This window comes from Scatophagus argus, chromosome 20, assembly GCF_020382885.2.
Source record: "Scatophagus argus isolate fScaArg1 chromosome 20, fScaArg1.pri, whole genome shotgun sequence".
In the NCBI taxonomy this organism is placed as follows: Eukaryota; Metazoa; Chordata; class Actinopteri; family Scatophagidae; genus Scatophagus; species Scatophagus argus.
Window position 1 is genome coordinate 12,127,117 of NC_058512.1, and position 13,446 is coordinate 12,140,562.

At 40.4% G+C, this 13,446-nt stretch overlaps 1 protein-coding gene across 1 annotated transcript in view; it reads right to left on the reverse strand.

Moving 5' to 3' along the window:
• Positions 1 to 6,292, reverse strand: part of si:dkey-1d7.3 (transmembrane protein 132C) — a 30,678-nt gene extending 24,386 nt beyond the window's left edge. Inside the window, exons 1-2 of the mRNA XM_046375972.1 lie at positions 6,015 to 6,292; positions 2,258 to 3,185 (exon numbers count right to left, since the gene is read on the reverse strand). Coding sequence (XP_046231928.1) covers positions 2,258 to 3,185; positions 6,015 to 6,111 — 1,025 coding nt within the window. The 5' untranslated portion in view covers positions 6,112 to 6,292. The remainder of the gene's footprint in view (positions 1 to 2,257; positions 3,186 to 6,014) is intronic.
• Positions 6,293 to 13,446: the final 7,154 nt, after the last annotated feature.

Here is a 13,446-nt window from a genome sequence, read left to right on the forward strand (position 1 = left end):
CCTGTGTGCTTAACAGGTGGGTATGATGGCCTTGCAAACTGCACACACACAGAGTCAACACACACATGTACATGCTTAATCCTGGCAGTCCGCCCAGATCATCTCTACCCGAAAGGGTTAACCTCTTGATTCATTTTCAATCAGGGCCACAGATTATCTGGCCTAACTCTGTTGGAGTGGGCTCAGTCTTGGCCGAAGAGTGAAGTAGAGCAGGGATTTCTCCCAGGAGGAATCAATCACTTCGCCAAGCTCCTCAGAGCTAGCCTTCACTTGGACTTAACTGCTGGATTCAGTCCCCTGTTCTTGTCCAATCTCATTCAGGATGTGGCAGTAGGTCAGAAATACAAGAACTGAAATCGCTGACCTGACTGGAGGTCTTCAACGATGTGGTCAGTGAGTCAGCATTTGAGAAATTTCAGGTGGAGAGGCTGTAAACCCTTCCAAATAGTAAAAACAACAGCAGATGTTAAAGGGTCAGCCTCTCTCTCTACCAAATCTTATTCACTTAATTTCAACAATGCAGGCAGAGCTACATTCAGGTCACTGGGTCTGTGTGTTTGTGTGTGTGTGTGTGTGTGTGTGTGTGTGTGTGCAGGCATGTCAGTGACTGTGGATGGTAAGTCTGATATTTGAGAGGAGCAGTGGGAATGACTGACACAAAGCCACAGGTTTAACTACTGTAGTGCCCTATGGATTAATACACATATCTTAACATTTTTCTCCATTTGCTTGCATCCTGCTGCAGATTACTGCAGGGCTGGTATGTTGTTTGTAGCATGATATCACTAAATCAAGGGATTAGAGAGAAATTTGTCTTGCATTTCAAACAAAACCATTAAGCTGAGTAAAGACTGAAAATGTAAACCTCACTGTGATGGCTTTGCACTTTACTGATTTGAAGTATTCTGATAAAAACAATTTTACTCAACTCAGTGATTTGTATCAAAAGCCAGCAAGTTGAAACTTTAAAACAGATTGAACTGTGTATTTCAGTGTGACAGGGCTTGTTTTATATTAAGTTCACTTTACCCAAAGGAGTCAGGAAGATTTTAGTTGTTTTCCTGCTCCATTAAATAGATGCATTATTTATGAAGTCGAATACCCAGAGAACCTTGTTGAAATGTTAGTGGGATGTTGAGATATGAAAACTGGTGAATCATTTGCCAATTATTTTCCTGTTTATGGAAGAGTGCTCTCCATAACTCCCCTACTAACTGAAAATTTGGAGTAGGTAGGATATAACATGTCAGTAATTTATGAAGTCAGTGAAACTAGCAGACAACACAAGTCATGTTGGCACTCAAGCATTGTACTGAATGGCCTTGATGTCAAGCCCCATCGGTATTCAAGGGTCTTAAGTAACCATTTAAATGCATGGAGCTTATCCCTCATGAAGATGCTCAAATATACCGCACATCACAATGATTCAGCTTGGTTTCACTCTCATTTTCTGCTTCATGTTTCAGTGAAAATTAAATTTTACGTGACTCCTCCTAAAGTCTTGTTTGCAAAATCAGCAACATGGTCGAACAATCAAAATGTTCTCTGGAAAGGGCATTTTAAGCTCAACACCCACTTGTTTTTATTTAATTATGTAGGGCCAAAAAAAAAAGATGTTGGCATACTACATTACGTGAACATCCCAGTTAAGCATAATATTAGTTTATTCTCATCCAAAACAACAAATATAGGCAACGGTACTTTTATTCATGGCTCATAGAAGCTGAGCAACTATCAAAATCTGAAAATAACATCACCACCATGCATGTAAAACTAACAGAATTTATTCTATTTATTCTAACTTCTACAAAAGAATACACAAATGTTAAAAAATGTCTAAATCATTTGGTATGGCAATGAAGCAGAACTGTAGTCTTCAAACTTGAACTTTTAGTCACAAAAATGGGAACCAGGCTTAAGTCATCTGCTGTGAGACTTGAAAGACTTGGTTGGAAGATATAACTTGATGTAAGATTTGAAAGCAAACCATTGAAGTTAAGTTCTCATTTACAACTGGTAAATTAAGGACTGCACCATGCACCTCTTGTATAGCAACACATTTTGAATATTAAATGTTTGGGCCTCTACACTGAAATTACTTGGTCTTAGATTATTAAAGGCCAAAAAATAGTTTGGCCCCGATTGTCTGTAAATTGCAACTATATAACTCGGCAAGAAAGCAAATAAGCTTATTTCACCAAATGTCTAACAGTTCCTTTAAGAGCATCCTGAAAAAGACAGGGTGAAGCTCTCTCACCTCAGAGTGAAATTTTCCAGGGTAGATGTGCTTGCCAGGAAGACATAGAAAGTTGCCATGTCTGTGGTCTTCAAGGGTTTCGAAGAGGTCTGGATCACCACAGCACCTCCTAGTCTCAGTCGAAGAAAGGTTGGGTTCCCTGGTGGACTTCTGATCAGATTAACACTTCCTATCCGCCTCATCGGTGTTCCTGATCCCCCAGAGCCTCTTCCTCTGCCCACTCCTACACGCTGCAGGCTATCCTGAGGGGTACACTGACCTGTGTGATCCCTCCGACTTTGGAAGTAGACCTCCACAAGGTTCCCCTGAAGCCCTTTAATTCCTTCGGTTCTTCCTGCTTCCCTGCTAGAGCTGCCTGATCGGCTGGCTGAGCTGAACCAGACAGGTTCTAGTTTCAGCTGTGCCACACAGAATCCATCTGGAGACACCAGGCATGCCCCACGAACTTCCCTCGTACCCCAAAAGGCGTAGGCTGTCACACATTGAGCTCTATCTTTTGCCTTGGCTCCAGCCCCTTTCTTCCAGTTAATTTCTCCAGACCCAATCCTTTCTTGCCCCACAGTGACATCACCTTCTGCAGGCATGTGGAAGAGAATCTTGACAACAGGAGATGAAGATCGAACCTGGCGGACCAAAATGACTGGCAGGATCCTGGGCCCACTAAGGAGCTGGTCTGGAGAAATTGGAGCATCGACAGTGAGAGGGCCATATGATGCATTGACAACTGGCTGGAGAAGCCCACCAACTGGGCCAGTGATGAGAAAAGTCTCAGTCTGAGCCTTAAAGCTGGAGTTCCCTGATGGCTCTGGACTGTCCTGCCTGAGAAACACGTGGTTCACATTGAGGACATGAAAGTTGACAGTGGGATAAACTGGAGACGGTGTGGAAGATGTCCCAAAGTCTTCAGCAACTTTCTGGCTTTCAGCAACTGGGAGGGAAGAATTTACAAAGTTAGTGCAAAAGCTACTCTATCGCGGCTATAAACTCAACATTTCACTGTTATTTCATTTAAGAACATCCAATGAGGATGACAGGATGACGAAGGGTTTACAAAGAGATCAGGGTTGGAGACAAAGCAAAAGGTCAAGGATAAAGGGTGAGGTTGGTGCTAGAGGGATTGAGAAAATTTGGTTAGAACAGATGGGTCATGTCAAGGAACCAACGCTGGTGAGACTCAGGGTAAAAGTATGACTTGCTGATACACTAAATATAGTTAGTTTCCCTGTGTAGTTGCTGCATAGACAAAGAGGAGAACAAAAGAAAACACACAAGGTACAGTATTTGTGGTGTAGCAATGCAAAAACTGAGACAAACAGTAGAGAGAAAGGTTAGGAATGTAAATAGGGAAACTGCCACATTGTCACTACAGCTAAATGGCTTTATTTAAGGGAATTAAAACATGTATATATATATATATAATCCTCATTGTGTTACAACATTTTACCACTAAGACAAATTAATACTCGCTGTATAACTCTTATGCGGTAGGTTAGTCAGTTACTCAGTTATTCTTGTCCGTCAACAGAAATTAAACTTTTCTGCTCTCCACCTACTTTGATGCGATGCAACAAAGAGAATGGCAAATGTCTGAGAGTTAAAAAGCATGTGAGGTGACTGTTTGTCCCAACAGGATGCTGTATGTGACAGCTCCCACTTCCTCCTGCCAAAAACACTTGGTAATTTGCCATCCTCCATGTTAAAGTGTTCCAGAATTAATGTGTGAATTTGACTTTCCCTACTTCACAAAAATAACTTATCTAAGGGCAGACTTGAGAAAAAGAAAAAGAAAAAAAGTAGCACCTCCCTTCCCCCCAAAGGTCTTGGAAGTGATATATCATTCTTTTCCGATTTTCAAATCATATTTCATGAATACATGTATATGTAAATCCATTTTCTTTCTGAAGGCAAAGGATGCCAGGGTTGATATTAAAAATGTAGTATTCAGAAAAGCACACAAACTCTTATAGAAACTCTTATAGATTCCAGAGATCAGGCTGCTACTGTTGTAGGGAGTTTCATATTAAAGGCCAAAATATAAAGTGGCAGGTACACATCCCTTTTTTCATATCTTCAGAAGAAAGGCAAACCACTGAAAAATTAAACATAATGCAATGAATGCAAGCGATCCAATTGGACAACAGTATTTTATTTTCTGTTTGCTGGAGTCAGTTTACCTGGGGCTATCATCTCCACTAAGCAGACTGCGTTTGTCTCTGAACAGACCTTTTAAAAGTCATGGCTGAATTTCTATTATGTTTAGTGGACAGGTAAGCCTGAGGCCAATGATTTTGATTTTGATGATGATCCAGTTCTGAGATTCCAGCTTATACAGATATTGGCTTTAGGCATAAAGAGGAATTAATAGTTAACACATCATTATCAAGGGGCTGGATTCAAAATCCTTGCAAGTTTGAGTGGTAAGATAAAGAAATCCAAAGAAATCAATTTCTATGAAACATTTTATAAATGTTGACTTTGGGTATAAGCTGGAGGATTACTCTTTGGCTGATGTTTCTGTTCTCTTGTTTGTCTGATCATCACTATTCTACTTCACCAAGCATGACAGAGATGTCTGAATTTTTTGGGTTTCTGTCTAAAAGTGGTACATTTGTTGTCTGTTATAAAGATGTAACAAGTTGGTCAGTATTGTGCCAGGGCTGTAAATCCATCTTGTTAAAATATGTTCTCATATTAAATTACCTGGTGAGGTATTAACTTGTTGAGTCCTTGTTTGATTCAATTAAAGATCTTGACTTGTAACTTTAGAGTAAAAACAAGCTATTTGAAATACCTAAACTACAATTATAAATGATAGCTCAGCCCCAGACAAGCTTGCTGACACAACAGGCGGTGCGTCTGTGACTGGACTGAAAGATAAGGCTATCATGCATATTCATGGCTTCCAAAAGATATAAATGGCTGAACTCTATCACTTAGACATCCAGTAAGAACAGAGCCGCACAGCTGAGTCCTGAACTAGCATATATACAGCAGTCCCATATATATACACACATGTGTGTATGTGTGTGTATATATTATGAAAAATGCACACGCAGATGCACATCTCAGAAAGTAGTCTTTCGCATGATATCGGTATCACAAAGGGACAGACAGCTTACTGTCACTGCATAGCTCCCAATGCAGGTTATCTTTAAACAACCAGAGAAACAGCTGTGCAACCTCAGATTCTGGCCTCTTTAATCCCACAGATGAGGCTTCCCAAAGCACACTGAAGAGCATGCTGTCACTTTCATTTGGACAGAGGGACAATGAAATGGACAGGGGGCATGGGTTGTAACCATAAAACCCTCAGAATTAGGAAAACACAACTCGACAACATGCAACAAAACAGTTTTATAATCCAGTATGAACATTTTGTAAACTGTATTTTTAAGGCTCACTACTCAAATACCTCCTCCTAATGTCCCCACAGCCGTCTTGTTTTATGGGACCTATCTAAAAGTTTGTGCTCACAAAAGACAAACAGCAGCATTGTGTCCCATCTGTAAAACAATCAAACAGTGTGTGTGTGTGTGTGTGTGTGTGTATCATCAAAGCCTACACAACAGCACATAGACATTTCATCTTCATACATCATCTTGTATGATGATGTATGAAGCCTTTAAACTACTTTCAACCCCGTCGTTGTGATGAGGGCTTTCCTTGGGTCGCCTCCAACACTCATGAAGCAAGTCAGACCGATAAAAGTAAACAAAAAAATCAGAAAGAGGCTGCCACTCATCAACAGCAGTCTCACCTTTAACAGCGCTAAGAACAGCCACTGCGACAACTGGGAGCAGTGAGCGGCGGAGAAAGTTGAGCATCATTTCAGCAAAGTTGCAGATTCTGGCCATCCGGAGCCGACGTGACTTTAGGCGACTGTCTGCAGTCGGATGAAAGAAAGCGCTGGAAACAAAATCATTACATTGTCTGTTGTCCGATGAAGTTATTTCCTCTAGCTGTTGATGATCAAGTGTGTGTGTGGGAGGGGTTGGTTTACTTCCTTATTCAACTGAAACTTGGTCTCGTTGAGGTGGTCTCCTCCTTTGAGTCCTCTGAATGGCGAAAGGGATGCTGTCCTCCGGTGGCACGGCACTGGCTGGAGCGGCTGCTCCCATGAAAGAAATGAGTAAACATGTGCCGTCTGTCAGATTAACGAGACCCACGTGGGTAATCGCCGTTAGGAGAAGAGCTGAGAGAAAATTAAATGCACATGAGGTCAACGGGATCAGTGATTTCTCCACGAGTCATTTTAATGCTGATTTAACAAATTAACGATATGATTCTGGGCTAAAGGGCGAATTTATATGCAAGAACACGTCATGATCATCATAATCATTATCATCATCATTTTAAGAGTTTATTTATAAGCTCTAACAATAATAATAAGTTCTCACTGACAAAATCATTTTGCTTATTCATGTGCTTTCACTAAGAGTATTAACCTACAATAATTTAGGTTCTTCTAATGTGTTCATGTAACATTCAGAAGTTCTTTGTATTACTCTTGATGTTACAGTTTTTGCTGGGGGAAAAAGTTTAGTGAAGGTTTCGCTAGATGTCTGCTGCATATTTTTTATTTTGTCCTCAGCATCACTTGGGATCATACTGCGTAGGATGGAGCAGATGGATGCAGACACTGCATCTAAAGCCTTGTTGTGTCACACACAATATATATTTGCCAGCATGGTACAAGGGATCAGCAAACTCAGCTTTAGTCTTGTGTGAGTCCAGCTAAACTACATTACTATTCACTGACAGTCAGAGTCACATATGTGTCCACACAGTATTTACATATGTCAGGTGAGTGTGCTCAGGGTTAAATCTGGAAAAGTATAAATTCAGACCACATATAATTTTACTCTATGTAATTATATTTTCCCCTCTTTATGTGTATCACTTCATCTGCCTTGACTTAAAATTCCATACACTAGTTATAATGAGGTACACTGAATGTGGTTGCAAGTTCAAAGCTTGAACTGAAATAGCACGGTATCTTGTTCCATTGTGTCCTTACAGTCTGGTTCTGAACACAGACATCAGATTTATGGTAAAGAACACCAAGTCTGTTTAATAGGCTTGGTCAGACTAGTATTCAGTTCTCCACTTTGTGACACCCTCCCCCCCCAAAAAAAACCTGCTCTTTGAAACAAATGTGCTTTGCCTGCAGAATATGTCTTCCAACTAAATCCACTGTGCCCAGTGCCTCAGTGCCTATTTTATTACCAAGCAGCACCATTGTCAAGGTGACAGCATTATGCATGCATGCATGCATCATTGGTGAATAAACATTTCCTCTCCTGACACTACAGGCTGATTGAAATAGATATGTTCCTTTGAGAGACATTTAGGGATCTCTAAATGCCAAATAAAACTTTGAAGAACTAATGGAGCCTGTATCTTCTCAGCAGAGGAACTTGGTTTTACTGTACACATTGCTGTAGTGTTTACAGTGCAGGGTTAGTTTATGCATTGCATTTTGAAGCCACTGAGCTTTAATTTGAGCAGTTCATCTGTGTTTTTGGCTGGATGTGATTATTAATGCTGACAGTGGCAGAGGCCACTGACTATTGAGTCTGGGAACGTCTCCAGATCTCAGTTGTTGTTCCAGACATGCAACCTGCTGCTGCTGCTATTAGAAATGACAGAGAGGTGGTCTGATGCACCATGTGTGATTCTGTTGCTGGATATAAAGCTGCTGTCAGGTGGCTCAAAGGTTTTTGGAGGTCATTTTATGTGGAGCAACATGGGTCAAGACCTAAATCCTTGCAGATACTGTCTTTAAACTGGAAAACATGCCTCACTGAGTTGTTGAAAGAGATAAATAGCAGGTTGAAACCAGCTCAGTTGACTACCATGATTCTCAGAGTCAAAGCTCAGTCGGAGATTCAGGAAATAGACCCTTAACTCTTTTTAGCCATGCTAGCAGCATGGCTTAAGGGATGTCAATGTCTGTCTGTCAGTCAGATGGTCAACTGGATCAACTTTGGTCCACTAATATCCCAGCAATTATTGGATGGATTTCCATTAAAAATAATGCAGATATTCCTGCCTTCCTCCGTTTGAATTGCAATCACTTTGGTGATCCCTTTACTTTTCATTTAGCACCATCATCAGGTCAAAACTTCATCTTGTCTAATATTTTGGTTTATGACAAAATATCTGCAGTGCTGATGACATACCCCTCATCTTCTCTTTTACTTGCTTTTATTGCTAATTAGCTCATTTTACCATAACTACCTAAAGAAAAAATGATGGACGCTATAAAACCTGCAAAACATCAGCATGTTATAATTTTTTGTAAACATGTTAGCATGCTGATATTAGCATTTAGCTTAGATGAAACTGTGTCTGCATTACTGTTTGCTGCTGTAGCACTGTAATTTCCCAGTTATGGGACTAATAAAGGATTATCTTATCTTATCTTACAGAGCTGATTAGCACGGCTGTTGACTAGTTTGACTGTGTGTGCTTAGACACAATACAGTGTCACTTGATGGCAGAAAACAGGATTGGGTGTTTTCTTGCTCCCTACCTGTTGAAGAGTGTTTTGGTAATGTGAAGCTCTCTCCCTTGAGAATCAAAACATGTTGACAGCTGAGTCAAAGTGGAAGTACACTGTACAAAAGCACTAAAAAGAAAATATATGGAAAAAGGTATGTCAAACTGTGTATGAACAAACCAGGTCAAGTTAAAGATGAAAGATCACATGACACTTTCACCTGGAAGGTGACATCCAGATCAACTCTGACCAGCCTGTTGCAGCTCAGGGCACACTGGGGTCATCATATTGCCATATTAGTACATCTATTGACCCAGTATTCCTGCCCAGTGATGGATGATGAACCACTGCAATATCTTATTGTTTTAACTTTCAGCAATTCAACAAATATTCATCAGATCAACTCAGCTCTGGGCTCTATCCTGTTGATGCTGCATCCAGTTGGCAAGGGAGCACATGAGTAGAATAATAACAATGGAAAAAGTGGTTCAAGAATACCCAAGACAATTGTAGCCATAAGTATTTATAAAGGCCTCTGAGTGGAAATCATTGCAAACTGCTTCTGTATTCTCTACACTCATCTCCAGGGAGTGCTCGAGTCCAGTGTCTGAACATAAAGCTGCTGTTACACCTGTGTAATAACACTTAGCACCACAGCCTGCGAGGGGGCAGCCAGCCAGCCTTGCAGCCAGGCTTTTCAGCGCCTGAGGTGCTCCAGCTCTGAGGGCTCTCCAGCCAAGTTGTGCCCTGTGGATGTCTTCCACTCCACGCAATCTCAGCCAAAGATGAATCACCAGGGCAAGGCCCGCGCCCTGGCTTCTTCCCTCTGCTGAAGTCAGCCAACATTCTTCCTCTGATGACAAATGAATGCTCTTCTCACAGCATGGCTGCCATAAACATCAGTTTTCCACCCCTGCAGGATGCCTGGAATGAGCTAGCAGCCAGGTGGTATATGCTCCCACCGACAGTCTTGCCCTCAGAGCATCGTGATGGACAGGTAAGAGGCTTGCCTCAAGCCACCTGCTGGGAATGTTAAAGTGGATAGATGGACACACAGGTGAACTACTCAATGTGATCAAGCATTTTTTTTTTTTAAATTCTTCTCACCTGAGCTGAAAAGGGTGTTATGTGAAACTTACTGCACACAGCTGCAAGTGATATTACAGTACGAGGTCATGATTTATTGCTTTTAACCATACGAAGGAATTATTTTATGCATGCAAGGCTGGATTTACCGACCAGGCAAAGCAGGTAGCTTTGCCAGAAGCCCCATTCCCATGTGACATATCTGAAAATCACATGCATATAGATCATTAGAACTGATCATGTGTGAAATTTCCATCATGTGCAATGATGTTTCACATTTCGTTAAGATGTGAAATGTGTTTTCTGTGTGATTCATTCACATGCTTTTTTAGTAACAAAATTATGTGTTCAGTCTTATTACCACAAACTAAATGGTACAAAATTAACCTGGGGACAGATTCTCAATCTGGGATGAGAACACCAGTTGGTGTTTGGTATCTTGGAAAGATACAGTATAATGAAGCTGCCATACTTGCTGCATTACATTATGGTTAATGGTAGGAGAGTACACACACGAAGTGGGAGAAGAGGGGGATACGTACAAGCCCAAAGGTAATTTATTTTCCTTGGCCCTCTGGTTTATCCTGCCTTGTACATATCAACAGAAAGACATATAACACGCATAATTAAAGCATTCACTTATTAAATGCAAAGCATCCCCCTCCAGCCCTTTTTACCACACACCTAATCTACGAAACTTTTCAAGCCCAAAGACTTCAAAAGAAATCTTCAACTTGCCACATGACAAAAGGTCTGCCGGTATATCAAAGTCAAATTAAAATATTTTACCTGGGAGATCCCTGCTGTGATTTTTGGGGCAGAGGGGGTCAAATGGATGTAGAGTGTTTAACCGGCACTCTGAGGTTTTGTGAAATATTCAGAAAGGCCAGCGGAAGATGGATGTCTCCTTATGCCCCCCTCTGGTGGCATGGCAGGCAGGACGAAAGCGAGTGATAGAGAGGTTACAGCTGGCAAGAATTTTAAACATCCAACGGCCCTGGGGGAGTCCAGAGACTTACAGCTCAATATAGACCTGTTGGATAGTGAGGGAAAATAAGAGCAGGAGGGAGCAGGAAAAAAGGAAGGGGAGGGAGATGAGGGGAGAGGAAGGACAGGGAGACAGGAGAGTATAGGGCAAATATATTAGAAGCAACAAAACAAAGATTAATTGATTTGCAAATTCAATCTCCTTTCTTTCCTGCCTCCCTGAGAATTGAGTGCATATGTCAGGATAATGCCTCTGCATTACTGCAGTATTTTCCCAGTCTTTGAGATTCTCTTCCTACTCGAGTCACTTAAATAGTATTTTTATTATACTTACAGTTAAAATAAAGCAAATAGCAAAAATAAACATGTGTGTTGAGGAGGGTATAAAGGGAGATGGGCAGACTTTTTGTTGAAATTTGTGTCTTTTGGTGTGTGCTCATTGGAATTGTGCTGACATCAGCAAATGTTTAATTAGACCATTAGACTCATTGATGAGGCCAAGGTTTGCCACCCTTTGGGTAACATTCCTCACAACTGCACTCTTAACAGTCATATGCTGTAACTGCCAAACTGAAAAGCACTGCTGCCCTCCTGAGGACTGCAGTGTAAGAGAATGGGACTGAAAAGATTGTAGAAATGTAGAAAATAGGACACCAAAAAGGGCTAACATGCAGCATGAAATTCAAAAGACCTTAATGTAAATGTTAGAATTTCTAGATGTTTGCATTTGTTATTTCTTCCTCCACAGGGGCACAAAATATTGGATTTTGGACTTTGAGAATTTTGAGAGTCTGACTGTTTAAAATCTGATTCTGAACCACCTTGATTCACTCATTGCAGCTCACAAAGACTCAACTTTTCAGGTTACTTCCAGTGAGAAGTTTGAAGTCATGAATGAAAGTGGACAACTATCCTTCATGGCTTTCTTAATTGAAAATGATTTACTGTGATCTTCTGGACTGAGTGACAGCTCACCATTAGACTGCTGATACAAAGAATATTAAATTTGGATAAAAAATGTTATTCAGTTCATGTTATAATAAACCATTCCTAAATCAGTTGATTAAATTATGTAATTTGGCATATCTTGATAAAAATTATGACTGTCATTGTCATCCTGTTATTGTCCTTTGTTCATGAGCATGAGGCATCAGAGAGAATTTTCTAAAGCTGCTTTAAGGATTTTCTGCCAAACAACCATATTTTGCAACTGTTTACAACCTGGGGTCATGATTAAATTAGACAATGGATGTGTCATTAGGCAACTTAGGACATGGCAATAGAAATTTGCCTTTTCAAAGTGTATTGACCACTGACTGAAGCTACTGAAGGTATAACTCGAGCTCCATCTGGCAAAGTGCACTGGGTGTGCTGTAATTGCCAGCAAATCCACCTCTGGACTCCATTTGACTGAGCCCATTAGGACACAGTCTGTATTGACAAGCATTATACTTAGAGTAAAGAGCGATTAATAGTCTGTCAAATCATCATTTTAGAAGCAGATAAAGTGGCGCTGTTTCATATTGATCTTCGGGATCAAAATGAGACACCATCACCTCATGAGCTGACATATCCACATGATGAATTTCAGCTTCAAACATTGTTCTAATGTCAGCTGCAACACGTCCACCCTCCTGCAACCATGGTGCATTCTTTCTCAGATATCATGTCTCTGTAATTTGTGTGACACTCTGATAATTAAAAATCCAGGACAGCCATCTGTCAGGTCCATCAGTCCAGGATATGAAAACATGACTCAAGAATCAATCAATTATGACAACCAGACTTCAAATATACTTTGAACAATTAATCAGTGGTGGTAGAAGTATCAAAACCTTTATGTAAAAGTATGTAAGTATTATCAGTATCAACCTGAACAGTACTCATTGTCATGTTTTTAGAGTAATATTATTGCTGCCTTGGCGTGCATGTTGTACATCATTGCTGTAGAAGGCTGAGCTCATTTTAACTACCTTATATACTGTTGGGTAGTTATGATACGAACGAACACTTGATACTTAAACTTAAAGTCACCAAATTTGGAGATACATGGTTTTCACTGGACAGGCAAAAATCTGAAATGTAACCAGTAACTAAATCTGTCTAACAAGTGCAGTGCTTCTGACAAGTAACGGAGTAGCAGTATAAAGCTGCAACAAATGGAAATACCGGAAATGCACAGTAAACTCATTAAATTCCAATAATATGGCCTTAAAAATGATCATGATAAGGTTATGCTATGGCATCCACGTGAGGAATCTTCATCTTTTTTCTTTTTAGCTGAAAGCATCCAGTGTGAGTGTGAGTGCAGGCCCAAAGAACACCGACTCATTAACTCGCTCAGCGACACATCAATGAAAGTCAGTTGAAGGATGGTCTCTCGAGCTGACAAGACAGCCTGTCTGTGCACTGAGTCCTCAGATGACTGGAATATTAATGTCACTTAATATTTGTTACATACACGTCAAAAGTTTCAGTATTTCCTGCTGGTCTAAATCTGATCTGTTACCTTCAGTGAATATACATAACATAAACAAATGAAAGCAAACAATGATTTTCTAAAAAATATCAAATTTAATTTGGTTATAAAAGATGATTTTTTTTTTTCACATGC